The sequence below is a fragment of the Euprymna scolopes genome, chromosome 34 (genome assembly GCF_053919585.1).
Source record: "Euprymna scolopes isolate OS-2025 chromosome 34, ASM5391958v1, whole genome shotgun sequence".
NCBI lineage: Eukaryota > Metazoa > Mollusca > Cephalopoda > Sepiida > Sepiolidae > Euprymna > Euprymna scolopes.
This window is the reverse complement of record NC_136515.1, coordinates 75,716,896-75,732,096: the sequence shown is the minus strand read 5'-3', so window position 1 is coordinate 75,732,096 and position 15,201 is coordinate 75,716,896. Positions and strand designations below refer to the sequence as shown.

The following is a 15,201-nucleotide window of genomic DNA, read 5'->3' as shown; positions in this document are numbered from 1 at the left end:
TCCGGACATCAAGAGATCACGCCGAGAAGATGTGATACTGACTTGGCTGCGCATAAGACACACCAACTTTACTCATTCTTATATACTAAATGGAGAATCGGCACCAGAGTGCATCCCATGCCAGGAGACACTCACAGTAAAACATATCCTAGTTGGGTGTGATGACCTCGCCCCAACTAGAAAACTATATTATACAGAAAGCAATATGGAGGACCTTTTTGAAAAGGTCAACTCAACAAATATTCTAGCATACCTAAGGAAAGTAAATTTATATAAGAAAATTTAAGGAAATTTAAAGTCACCCAAATATACACATCCATGTATAAATACAACATTTAATTTCTTAGTTCGATTTTATAAAAAAAGGGATGAAAGGCTAAAAAAGCCCCCCCCCCATAAAAAATAGTTAAAAAAAAAAAAAAAAAAAGGACTCCGGCATTAAATGACCACATAGGTTGATATGCCGTAAAACCAATCAATCTGCTGTAACATCACTTCACACAGCTGGCTTGGTCATTTGCATACATGTCTCATGCAGCTGCTGCTAATAGCACTAGTGGCTCTGTTACACCTGGACATATTTTATCCCCAAAAAATCTTGAATATAAATTTGCTCATATTGTAATCGTATAACTACCCAGAGTCATTGTTAATTTCTTAATCATCAAAACTAAAAAAGCGACTATAAAGTGAACCTTGTGTTTACTTTTGACAGCCTTGGAATTTTCATTTCCCTTATTTTGTCATTTGGTCCTCACAATGAGTCATGTTTCTGACAAAGCAGGAAGAATTGCTGTTTTCTGGGTCGGAATTTATCCACTTATCATTGCCTAGTTTTTGACTTTAAAGTAGTTTTTTTTTTTTTTTTCAACTCCTTACATCAAGTGGCTCATACCTTGTCTTTTATGATTATTTGGTCCTTGTTCAGAATTCCCCCATTCTAAAAGAAAACAAAAATATCACATTTCAAAAATTATGTAAATTGATCACGTGGTTTTATTTTTATAAAGCAAATTTTTTTTAGTGATTAATAGGAATTTGTAGGCATTACAACTTAAAATTTGAATTATTGAGTTACCTGCTTTTTTATTTTTTTTTTGCTTGTTTTGTTTTTTTTTGTTTGTTTTTGAAGATTATTTTCAAAATGGCAGACAAGATAGCTGCTCTTCGGTTACTCATGAAATTTGATTTTCTTACTTAAAAATAAAACTACTTGATCAATTTATATGATTTTTGGAATATGATATTTTCATTCCATTATGGCTACATACATCATATAGAATTTTCTTTATTTGTTATTTTAATATAGTGAGAATTTGGAACAGGAACTCATTGTTTAAAAAACTTTGCTGGGAATGTTTTTTTTTTTTTTTTTGCTTAAATAAAATGCTTTTATCTACTTTTATTTATCCTTTTGTACTTGCAGGCTCTCAACACTTCTTACAGTGCCATCTTCAATTTATATAGTGGTTTTATTGGTGCTCCTCATTTCCGATCCGTTTGCCGGTTACTGGGTTACCAAGGAATCGCTGTTGTAATAGAGGAGTTATTGAAAATAGTCCGAAATCTGGTAAATATTTTGCTTTTCTTTTTCACGTTTTTTTTCTTCTATGTTCTTTTTATCTGCAAATTTCCAGTTTTGCTTGTAATCCTCACCTCTCCCCGCACTATCACATTTGAATATGTCGTCTTTACCTCTCATTTGAAAACCCTTATTCACCCCCCTCTCCCTCTCTTTAAATTTAGGGCGAAAACTTTTATTCATATAAAGTTTGAAGATTAATAACATGTGCGTGTGTGTGGGGGGAGGGGTAGAACATGTTCATTATGTCGTATGAACCCAAAGATTCTATTGTTAGCATTGGTGTTCCCGATATTTTTCTACTCAGAATTATTTTTTGAAAGACATTGGATATTTATGGGAGGGCCTAGGTGAAGGTTGCCAACATCTAAATTGCAAATGATTTTGTGGAACAAACTAGATTCAAACTCTAACACTTAGGTAGTCCATCCAAGTCATCAACCACTTGAACACTGTCACCTCCCATATTAAAACAAATAGACTTACCAGGTTAATAGGGCTTTCGTGAAAACTCAGAAAGGGATCAAGGTCAATCACTTTCTGGTCATACGTGGCATTGTATTCTTTTATCAAAGACGTGTCAAGTGCAGAACCACAAATCAATTCATTATATTGTGTTAATCCGAGGATTTTAGTGTTGGCATTGGTTTCCCTGATATTTTTCTAGTCAGAATTCTTTCTAAAAAGAAATCTCGTAGGGACCACATGAAGGTTGCCAACATCGCAAGTAAAAGTGGTTTTGTGGAACAAAATAGATTCAAACTTGTAACACCCAGGTTGTCTGTGTCGTTAATAACTGTCACCTCTCACGAGAACATATTGATACTAGTATACCTATACAGCCAAAGCAAAAATAAAAAATGAGAGTTGCTTCCTTTATTTTGTCCTTTAGTCCTCACACTCCAGAATCGATGTTTGACAAAGTGGGAAGAACTACAGTTTTTTGGATCAGCATCTATTCCATCTAACACTTAGGCTTCATGCCTTGTCTGGAGTGAATTACAAAAAAAAAAAGAAAAAAAAGAAATCTGTTTATTCCATGATTTGCACATATTTGTTTTTTTCTATGCATATATTCTAACGTTTTTCTCATGTTAGAGAATATAGACATTTTTATTTTTGTTCATCCCAAACAAGGCATATTGATACTGAAAATGAGGGCTACCATGATAAGGGCCAGATTTATAGGGGTACAATAAAGCAAGTTCAAACTCCCTTTATGTTACATAAAATTAGTCTTTGTTTCTGAATTTTTGAGATCGGAGTTGATAATTTGGATTATTTGGGCCACTTTTTTCATCTTGAGCATCGTTTTTACAACGTTCTGGCCATGTAACGTCTGACTGTTTTCAGATAAAGAACTTGGTAAGATACAGTTCTAAGTAACGCTCTTCTAGAGGTTAAAGGTTTAAGTGCAGGTGATACTAAGAATACAATTGTGAATTACCTAAGACTTCTACCCTGTCATGACTGATGGAACAAGAACATGCTACCCCCATGAATTAAATAAAGGGTCGTATGAGAAATTCCGTACAGATTCCTCAGCATGACAATTTTTAGAGTTCGATAGGATACACCTGACGAAGGTCAGAGGTTACATCAACTGAAACGTAAAAACTAACACTCAAGATGAGAACAGTAGTCCGAATAATCCAAAATTGCAGCCAATCAAAGAAATTTCATCAACTTAGAATTTAAAAAAAATATCTCTGAAACAAAAGTATTTAACTTGGGGGTGGGGGGGGACAAAGAAAAAAAATTTTTTAATTTCCCCCCCCCCCCCCAATTCCTTCTCTTAGAAATATTGACGCAACCAGATCTTTTCTGTTGCTCCCGTCAAATTCTTTCTAATAAGGGTGAGAGTAAAACTAAGTTGGGGGATAGGCAACAAGACGCTCATTCAGATCTCATTTCTGCATGTTGGGACAGTCAGGAAAACGGGGAGGAGGGAAGGAATTCTAAAGGCAAGTATTCTTAGGAAAGAAGCTATAAAGTAGGAAATTGTCAGGCATTTATAAACGCCTACAGTGAGAAGGTGAGATTTATCTGCTGGTTAGGTGTGTCAGAGGTATTTTCGTTGTGAGTTATTTTCAAGTTCAGGAAATTCATTGAAGCACGATAAATGTATTTGAAAAAGAAGCACAGGGATATGACAGGCACTGAAGCTTGAAAATGATGCAGGACTTATTAGGTTAGATAATCTTTGTTACTTGTGCATTTTAATTGAACATAAAAATATGTATTTTAAGAAGAAAAAAAAAAACACTATTGCGTGATTACATGCCATGTTGAAATTAGACTTCTAAAAATTATAATAAATGATTGAATAAAAAAATAATTTCAAGAAAAAATTTACTGAATAATGCAGTTTTATTGTATTCATTAAGTTTCTTCTACTCTGTATGACAAACTGACTTATCTCCCTTCTTTTTGGTAACTTCCGTGATTTCAAATTAAAAAAATGGCAGATAAAGAATCTAAGAAAATTTTTTTTTTTTTTTTTCAATAGTTCTAGCAGATTTTTTACTAAATCATTTTTGATAATTAAAAAAAATGTTACCAATTTCAATGTGACGACTAAATACATAAGTGTTTTTACTTGAAATGAATTGTGATGTACAAGTACCAACTTTTTTTTTTGTGGTTATCAGCCACAATCAAATTTTGATGATATTAGTTTTTGCAGGTTTAGCTGTCCTCTTATATACAGTGCCTAGTATTCTCAAATCGTCACCCAGCTGGTACTGGACAAGCTTAACATTGCTAAACTTTTTGACATCTAAATAATTCACTAATCATTCTTAGTGTTTTCTAATACAATGATTTGATTTATTTGCGGACTATTATCCTCATCTTCATAGTTGTTGCTGCTTCACCACGTTTTAACCAACTCATTCTCTGGCCTTCTTCAGGTGGCTAACCGCAACGGGATAGGAATGCTGAGTCTTGTAACTGTATCCTCAGTAATTACTGCCTTCCATAGTTGTTGTCGTCTCACCATGTTTTTTGGCCAAGTAAACCTCAGGTCGACTTTGGGTAGGATTGAAACCGCTATCTTCAGACAATGCTCACCTGGAACTGTAGAAACTCAACAACTCTATCCACTGCAGCTTCAGGGCCCATAGAACAGCGGATAGAGGCGTTGAGTCTCTGTGGTTCCAGGTGAGCATTGTCTGAAGATAGTGGTTTCAATCCTACTCAAAGCAGGCCAAAGGATTAGTTAGGTGAAACGTTGTGAAACAACTATGAAGGTGAGAATAACAGTCTGCAAATAAATAAAATAAATATATAAATCATTCATCTTAAAGGATTCCAATAAAAAACAAATAATGTATAATAATGATTTTAATTTTATTTTTTTACTGGAGGAAGGGGCTACTTATCATGACCCAAAGGCCACTCATGGATAAGGGTTAATGAGTATCAGGTGGATAGTCGGACAACACCGTGATGGTCAGTAATGGTGGAACTTGGGTAGGATTTAATTATTTAAGGGACAACTTAACAAGTACATATTTACATAAGAATTGAGAACGACCATGTTATAGTCAATTGGGAAGCAGCCTCATGGTATTGTTCCCACAGACAAGTAGTTCTAAGAAAAAATTTCTGCTTATGGAATTTTTTTTAAATTTTGGACACAGTGAGGGGAAATTGTTGACAGTGGTTGTAGATAGACGAGTATTTGTTGCAAATGTTTTGCAGTGGAGGGGAGGGGCATAGATAGAAGTTCAGTTGAGCACCAAAATAACAATATAGCAGAGATAGACTTGCAATGTTTCTTGACACATAGTTCGACTTATACATGTAAGTTTTTATCCATGATAAAAAAAAAAAAAACATTTTTGGTGAAAAGTTTTTCTGTTATTTTCCAATCGATTTACTTCAGGGGATATGGTCCATTTCTATATTGTAAATTAAAAATGAAACCCCTCTCTTCCAACAAAATACCCACCCCCTCACGCAACACTGCTATTAAAGAAAGAAATTAATTGATTACAAGATTAAATTCTACTTTAATACATTTTTGTCCTTTTGTAAAGAGGGCAGCTCTTTTGTGCTTGTTAAATTGTAAAACACAGTGGTCAAGCAACCAAGTTGGTGTATATCCATCCCCTTCGCAATAACATTTGACAAATATTTTTTTGTCATGAATAAAAGCTTAGTAACTTTCTTGTCGTTGTCAGTTAATTTATTTCTATTGATTCTTGGTTTCATTAATTGTCTGGGGTAATAAATCCTACTAGTAATAAAATTGATTGACATAAAATATGGATCAGGATCAAATATTTATTTTTAATTAATGATAAATAAAAGGGTAGGGTTTTTATCCTTGCATTCAGAAGTTCTAACAATGCCACCTATAACACCTGGGAGAAGTTTAATAACAAACACTGTGGACTGCAAAGAGAGAGAGAGAGAGGAAAGAACAACGATGCCCATTCTTGGTTTATGTGTAATTAAGTGTTGCTTTTTCCTAATTACTGAGGTGGTTGAATCGGTTAATGTTGTACTTATAGACAAAGGTTGTTGGGGGGGGGGAGTAGTATTTTTTCCCCCTGATTTTTGCCCTAAATGAACTTAAACATTTCAAATTACAATATTAAATAGACTATTCAGTTTTATATATTATTGAATTGATTTGGAATTCATTTTGAGACGAGTAATTTGTATAATTTATTTTATTTAATTATTTGTGGACTGTTATCCTCATCTTCTAGTTGTTTTTTTCACGATGTTTCGGCCAATTCCTCTGGCTTTCGTCAGGTAAATAACTGCAACGGGATAGGAATGTTGAATCTCCCAACTGCATCCACAGCAATTACTGCCTTCCATAGTTGTTGTTATTTCACCACGGTTTGGCCAACTGATCCTCTGACCGGCTTTGGGTAAAACGACAACAACTATGGAAGGCAGTAATTGCTGTGGATGCAGTTGGGAGATTCAGCATTCCTATCCTGTCATGGTTAACCACCTGATAAAGGCCAGAGGAATAATTTGCTGAAACGTTATGAAAACAACTAGAAGATGGGGATAATAGTCCACAAATAATTAAAATAAAATATATTCAGTTTAGATTGTTTTTGTTTTGTTTTTTATTCAGATTTATGGAAAATATATTTTTTGAAACATTTTGGTTTTAGAACTGATAGTACTTTTTTTTTTTTTTTTCTAAACAAAATCTAAAATAATTAAATTTTTAGGGAGGGGGGGGGGAATGATAAAAACATGACAGCCTGAACAAGAGATTCTGATTTTAACTCGTGAAATTTAGAAAACTCCAACTCCTAAAGCAATAATCTGCTTTGAACTGACTCCTCAACCCCTGCTTGTTTCAGTGAGCAGAACATTTTAGATGTATGTTTTTTTTTTTTTAATCCTGAAAAAGCAAACTTGCATTTAAATTGTTAGGGTGTCTCATAACTATTAATTCTGTCCCCCCCCCCCTCTAGTTAAAGGCTGACCTGCAAAAATTAAATTCTTGTTATTGTTATTTGACTGAATTTTATTTCTTTCTCTTTCTTCCTCTCTTCCTAATCTCTGCTCTCTCTCCCTCTTCTTTCTCACTCTCCCTCTTCTTTCTTTCTCTCTCTCCCTCTTTTTTCTTTCTCTCTCTCCCTCTTTTTTCTTTCTCTCTCTCCCTCTTCTTTCTTTCTCTCTCTCCCCCTTCTTTCTTTCTCTCTCTCCCCCTTCTTTCTTTCTCTCTCTCCCCCTTCTTTCTTTCTCTCTCTCCCCCTTCTTTCTTTCTCTCTCTCCCCCTTCTTTCTTTCTCTCTCTCCCCCTTCTTTCTTTCTCTCTCTCCCCCTTCTTTCTCTCCCTCTCGCCCCCTTCTTTTTCTCCCTCTCTCCCCCTTCTTTTTCTCCCTCTCTCCCTCTTCCTCTTTGCCTTCCTTTTCCCTCTTATGACAGTTGTCGCTGAAAACTGAAAATGTTAATTTTTACAATGAATGCTAAGACTTCAAATGATTCATGAAGTGGGTAGGGGAGTTAAATGACTTGTTTCATAAAAACATAACTTCCTGTCTTCTTCCCTCCTGTATACACACTTGTCCCTTAATTTTGACATTATTTTTTTTTTAAATTTAAACTGATTGAAGTTGTTTGGGAAAAAAGGTTATTTTCATGCTGCCCTCTCCATATGCAGAGTGTGGGGGCATCAGTTTGATAAATTCATCTTAGTTTTCAGCTTTTTTATCCCCATTGGATACTAACATCCCTGATTAGACAAGAAACGTTTGTCAGTTTTAAATGCATCATCAAAATCACCTTCTAAATTGGATTCTTCATCTATTTAATTTTTAATTTTTTTGTCTTTTGTTTTTTTATTTCTCTTTATGCATTTTTGCTTGATATTTATTTATTTTTTTTTTGGTTACTTCTTTTTACTTTGCATATTTGCATTTATGCTTTGGAAAATCATAATGATCACCGATGTACATGTACGAACGTAATATCGATTCCACTTTGATTTAGAAATAAAAAAAAAAAAAGACGCATGTTATGTTCACAATGTTTCGACCATGTAACCTCTGGCCTTCTTCAGGTGCATCTTTTTAAACATAACTTTCTTGTTAAACTCTGAAACCTGTACGGAATTTCAAATCAACTATTTAATCCGTGAAAGTAAACTGCATTTATTCGGTGAGTTACCCTATTACGTCTCAGCGTATTGACATGGTGCTTAATCAGATTGGTACTTACAGCGATAAAAAAAAACGAAGGAAAACTTTTATCATGTACTTGTCATGGAATGAAGATTTTCAAAACTCAAATTTTAGATTTTTTTTAACGATAATCTAAGGCTGAAGCCACTTTAATAATCTTTAAATTTTGTTTTTAACTTGTATAAAACTAGCAGAACCCATTAACCGGCTTTGCCTGGTGGAAGCATACCCCCCCCCCCCATCTCACCATCCCCATGCGCGTAAAAAAAGTAAAGTACGGTTGTTGTTGGTAGTCACCCCCCCCTCTTGTTAAGAACGGTTTCGGAATAGATCCTCCCAACCTCCCCAAATATAAATGACCTTGTCTTAATGAGTGTACTGAATAACTTATCTTGTCTCAAGGAAATTTAGGAGTTGGATCGAATGTAAAAATTCCCCTGCCTGCCAAAAAAAAAAAAAAAAATACATGTTGTAGAAGTTGAAAAGTGGAAAAAAGCAAAAGAAACATATGCTCCTCCCCTCTCAAAAAATAGGTTCCAGTAAACTTAACTATGCATTATTTAACCCCCCCCCCCTCTATCCTAAAAGAAACCCTTGGTGGACAGTATGGAAATCCCTCCCCCCTCTATAGTGAATAACATGAAAATGTTACGTTTTTCCTTGGTAGTGGTTAGTGTTACTTTTAAAGTATTTAAGGAAACACACTTAATCATTGTTGAGAGAGAGAAAAACGATGTCTGTGTTTTGTTATGGCCAGTAGTGAAACTCAACCGCCCCCACCCTTCCCAAAAAAAATCAAGCATAAAAGCAAAATTTATGTTATTAAATGAGAAGGAATATTTTTTGTGATAGCAGCTAGCGCAATGCAACTGTTCCAGCCTTTCAAATAAAAAAGGGAAATAGCACTAAAAGGAATAATTTGTCAAGTTTTTAGAGAGAGAAAAGAACAGTATGTCGTTTGTTTTGTGTTATACCAACTAGTGAAACTGAAATGCCCCACTCTCTCTAAAAAAAAAAAAAAATGAAAGAAAGGAGAAATCATTATTTTCTGAATACGTGAATTGGATGTGAACGTTATTTTTATGAAATTTATGATTCAGTTAATAAGGGTGACAAGGCAATACAAGTTTACTGTGCATAATTTTATGCAGTGAGTGGGAGTGGTGAGAGCCGTTATGAATTAGAGGGAAAAATAGGAACTATTTGTCTAATGATATTGGCGATAGTGAAAATTTTTCTCCAGGGATTAATTGTAGGATTTTATTATAAGACCTAAATCTGTCTATAATGAAGTTTTAAAGTTATATAATATAGGGGATAATAGTCTAGACAAAAAATTTGTATGTGGCATCTGTTATTGCAAACCTATAGTAATATGGTCCAGAAGGAAATTTCTGTAAGCAAAATATTATATACAGGATAACTCTTCTAAAATAATTTTTAAATTATAAAAACATTTCATTTTCTGAAAAAATAAAAATTTAAAAAATACACATTATTGTAATAAATTATTGTTTGTTTTTAATTCTTATGTTTTGGTTTTTTTTTTTTTATCTGACGTTATCCAAAAAAAAAAAAAAAAATGAAAAGAAAATTTTAAATGAAAATATGTTGTCTGCCCCTGATTTTACTATCATTTCTACTTTTTCCTCCTTATTGACATGGACTAAAATTTAATTTTCTTCAATAAGAAAAAAAATTTTTTTTAAATTACTTGATCAAATTGTGATTAAAAAAATTTTTTTTTTTATATACTATTTCATCTTCGTTCTGTGACTGGTATGTACGTCATATATACAGACTTTTCTGACTTTTGATTGCTGCCATAAGTGCGAATCAGAATAAGCACCAAATATTTTTTACTATTAAGTTGAAACTTTGTGTAATGACTAAAAATTAATTTGAATACACAAGTTATTTCATTTAGAAAGCAAAATAATGATTCTTCTATAAATATGACACCGAGTACATATGGCATCTTTTAGAAATCAAGATAAAATTTATACATTATGAAAAAGAGCAAAGCAGTTCACACAAAAAGTTAAATTACACTTTTAACAATAAGTTAGTGGCTTACTATTGCACGACTCATTTAATTTTAACAAAATTCACAAGAATTTTAAGAGACTTCCAATAACTTTCGGAAAGAAATTGGAAGAAAGAAATTCTTTCTCACTAACAAATGCAGCATTTTGTGCGCTTGATTAGCTAATCAGAGCACTTGAAACATATGTTAATACTTGTGAAATGACAAAATGTCTCTTATTAAATTTGTTCCAAGCATGTAATTGATTTGAACTACAATAAGCTTGGCCTTCGGGACAAGATCAAAGTGTAGTATCTGTTCTTCAGATGCTGCGCTTCTATTTCTTGTTCTCTTTCGGTGGAGGAGAAATCCTTCACGACTGAGACAATTTTTATTTTTGTACCTTTTCTCCACGTTAAAAAACGACCCTGGTGTCTAACTCTGTCCCGTGGGGAGGCATTGTAAATAGATACAATAATATTGAAATAAAATTAAATATTTGTGTATGTGCTAGTCTTATTCTTAAATACAAAAATCTAACAGATATTGGCTTTACGTTACATATTAGATAAAGCCCTTCATTAGTGACTATTATAATAGTCAATTTAAAAAAAAAATGGTCTTTGGTGCCATCTTGTTATTAAAAGGAAAAAAAAAATACCTCGAGGTGGGTGTGTGTAAGAAAGTTGAGAATTTCATCCTTTCTTTAGAGTAATTATGCAGTAAACTACTATTATATATTATTTCATAGATTTTAAAAAGAAAATTTTTGATATTCTATTCATAGGTCAGTGGGATCTAATGGGATATATATGAAAACGAGGAAAAAAGACAGACTTATTAGAACAAATATAAATTGCTGCAGTTATGATTTGAATCAATATTTCACCTAAAACTAGGCTTCATCAAGATTGATAAAGAGCATTTATAGAAGTCCATACTTCGTCGATAAAATAGAATTTTAGCAAATTCCACAAGAGTTTTTAAGAGGGTTTAAACAACTCTTGGAGTTGATGAATATAGAGGAATTTTATCCTTTCTTCAAAGTAATTATGCATTAAACTGTACTATTATTTATTATAAATTTTGAAAAAAAAAAAATTATTTGGTGTCCTATTTATAGAACTGTAGGACCTAATACGTTGAATAATAAAGAATTCAGTTCAAAATTCAACAAGACCCCTGAAGAAGGCAGAAGAGTACAATTGTTGTGTATGACAATCAATCTCATGAGACAAAGAAACAAAAACTTTGAAAGATATTAGTCCATCCATTTTTATCTCCCTTGGACAAAAGTAATGAGGGGTTCTTTAATCATTTATGCAACTGCATCTTTGTTAATTACAATAAATTGAAACAGACGATTATAATACAGAGATCGGGTTCTTTATTCGTTCAAACATGACTCGAATCAAGTATTAACATGTATTTCGGAGTTTTCCAGGAAAATCCGTTCCGTTACTTTTTTACTCATATCATGTTTAATGTTTGTGCAAAATTTAAAAAAATTCCAAGACGTAGTTATTGAGAAAAGTGCGGACAGATGAACGGACAAGGGTGAATTCCACTCTCCTTTTGTCGGAGGGGGGGGGGAATGGAATGTTCCAAGTCTTATGCTAAATCTTTGAAATGACAAAATGTCTTTTAAATTTGCTCCAAGTTTGTAATTGATTGGAAATGTAATTTCTTTTAAGAACATACTTAGATTAAAAGAATATGTTTATCTTGAAATAGAATTAAATATTTATTTTATGTTTGCTCGTCTGTAAATGCACAAAATTTTTTTAAGGGACTTGTTTTACTTTATATATTAAACTAGCAGTTATAAAACATGCTTAAATATGATATTTTAATTCATGCAGATTTCATATTTATTATTATAGAGCCAATTTTCCATTGATTATTATATTGTATCCAATACATAGTAGTTGCCACCTAGTGTGGCCTGGTCATAAAATGTGATATTTTAATTCATGCAGATTTCATATTTATTATTATAGAGCCAATTTTCCATTGATTATTATATTGTACCCAATACATAGTAGTTGCCACCTAGTGTGGCCTGGTCATAAAATGTGATATTTTAATTCATGCAGAGTTCGTATTTATTCTCTATAGTAGTAATTTCAAAAGTTTGAAAAAAAAAAAAAAATTAATAGTTAGCTACAATCGAAACCAAAACATTAAATGCTCCTGTCTTATTTGTTATCATCTGAGCTAACAACAAATGGATATCAGAACCTTAAAAATGAACCAACTTTACCATATAAATGTATATTTGCGCATGCGTAGAAGATACACATTTAATCATACGTTTATGCCTGCAAAGTTCCAATTCAAAAAAAAAAAAATTTGATTCCTTAGCAGTTATTTTTACTGGCTTTGTATTTGCTCCACTGATCTAAATTCCTTATATATATATCAAGTTTCAAGTTTGTAGACCAAAAATTGACGGTAGTTCAATAGATAATGTTCTGCACACAGACAAGAAGGTCATATATATATGTATATAGTCTTATTTGTAGTATTCTGAATTTTACTGGGTTTATATAATTCAATAATCGTTCATATACCAATAAATTTTAAGCCAAAAAGAGATGGCTTAAACTGTAAGCTACAAAATCATATTTCATAATTGAGCATTCATAGATTGTTGTAACAAAAACCAAGATATCAAAGAATGGGTTGATAGCAACAAGAAATACACTACTTGTTGCTATCAACCCATTCTTTGATGTCTTGGTTTTTGTTAAAACATATATATATATATATATAACTACTTAATTTACTCACATAAAATTAATATACGAAAGTATAAATTTATGCGTAAACTTTAAGTATTTACTTCAAAAGTGCTCAATACGTAGGTAGAGCTAGTTAGTAAGTTATAAAATATATATGGCGATTAAGCTACACTGAATATTCTGCGTTTCATCCACTCTAGGATTCTTAAGCCTGAAGAGTCCTAGAGTGGATGAAACGTGGAATATTCAGTGTAGCTTAATCACCATATATATTTTATAACTTACTATATATATATATATATATATATATATATAACCCTTGATTGTATAGAACCATTAAATTTATTTGTGTAAATTTTATTTATTTAGTTTTTTTTTTTTTTTCATTTTTATCTTTCACTCACTATATTTATTAGTCAATGAAAACACTTGAAACACGTGTTAATATTTGTGAAATGGCAAAATATTAAATTTCTTCCAACTTTCTAATCAATTAAAAATGGAATAAAATTAAAACTAGATGTTGCATCTTATATATTCAACTTGCTGGTTTGGGCAGCTTGCTATTGCTTCACAAAAACAACGCTACTCTATTCCTTTTTTCTCTCTCACTAACAAATGCAGCATTTGTTTTGCTTAATTAGCCAATCAGAACACTTGAAACATGTTAATACTTGTTAAATGATAAAATGTCTCTTATTAAATTTGTTCTAAGCGTAACTGATTTGAACTACAATTATATTGAAATAAAATTAAATATTTATTGTGTATGTGCTTTTCTATAATACACAAAAAATCTAACAGATTGGCTTTACTTTATATATTAGATAAAGCCCTTCATCAGTGATTATATTATAATAGTCAATTTAAAAAAAAATGGACTTGGATGCCGTCATCGTGTTATTAAAAGGAAAAAAAAATGCCTCGAAATGGGTGTGCATAAGAAAGTTTAGAATTTTAAGATAGGAGAGAGAAAATGTTATTAAAGAAAAAAAAAAAAATGCTGCGTGGTGGTTGCGAACTTGCAAAAGTTAAGTCCATTACGTGATTAACAAACAGCATTAAAACCAAAATTTTTTCCTGACCCCCCTTTCAAACAAAAGCACATTTCCTCATGAAATAATTACTATTTTTTCTTATTTTTCAATATTATGTGTTAGAGAGATCGCTCTTTCCAACGGTACCATGTTCATGCCGCTTCGATACAGATGACAAAAGTTTTTAGCAGACATACACACACAAACACATAAACATACAGACAGCTAAGACTTATATAATAGATTAGCCTGAGTGCCCAGGTGTTTGGAGGGTGTGTTGAGCAAAAAAAAAAAAAAAAAAAAAAAAAAAAAAGTGGTATTGGGTAGGCAAGCTCGAACCCATACTGCAAAGAAGGAGAAGAAAGTGTAAAAACAATGTGACGCTTTTGCTGTTGCATCCGTCACCAAACCAGAAGTAGCAAAAGTTTAAATTAAGGCTAGTCAGTCAAAAAGAGGGGATGACTTTCGAAAATATTGGCAAAAAAGCGACCCCTCCCTGTAGAAAAGTGCTCAGTTGAGGATGAAGGAATTAAGATTTTTAGCCAATTTTTCAATATTTGTCATCCGAAGGGTCGAGCTTCAAAATGATACCGATCTCATGAAAATTCGTCACCTCTGTCGAAAGTCTTAGGCAGACATACAAACATACATACATATATTTAAACAGACAGGTGAGATTTATATTATAGACTAGCGAGGGGTACCCGGCGTTGCCTGGGTGTTTGGAGGTGTGTGTGTGGTGGTGGGGGGGTTTAAAAAAAAAAAGTAAGTATGAGGATCGAACCCGAACTGTTGAGGCAAAGTTGTAAATTAAAGTGTGAAAAAAAAAAAAAAAGTGCGACGTTAACCATTGCCCCACCACGAGATGCTAACGGAAACACGTTTGAATTTATTTAATTACTTGGATTTGGCAGGTTCCCGTTTTAATGAGCTAATGAGGTCAAGTTTGACTGCGGGATAGTATAGTATTTCATTTACTGCGGGAACGCTTCCCAAGATGTTATAGGAAAAAGACTAACCCACATGTGGCGAGCGACAAATGTTGAATATTTATCTTCCCGAAATCGAGCAAATTAGATAGACAGGCGAGCTTCGTTGTTAACTGTGAGATATTATGATTTATATGTGATATAAAAAGTTTTAAAAAG

General features: G+C 32.7%; 1 protein-coding gene across 3 annotated transcripts in view; it reads left to right on the top strand.

Moving 5' to 3' along the window:
• The window catches only part of LOC145259289 (cytoplasmic FMR1-interacting protein-like), a 166,714-nt gene that overhangs the window by 116,216 nt on the left and 35,297 nt on the right, over positions 1-15,201 (top strand). For all 3 annotated transcript variants that reach the window (XM_080117160.1, XM_080117157.1, XM_080117159.1), the window contains exon 22: positions 1,427-1,570. In XM_080117160.1, the coding sequence (XP_079973286.1) occupies positions 1,427-1,570 (144 nt within the window). The remainder of the gene's footprint in view (positions 1-1,426; positions 1,571-15,201) is intronic.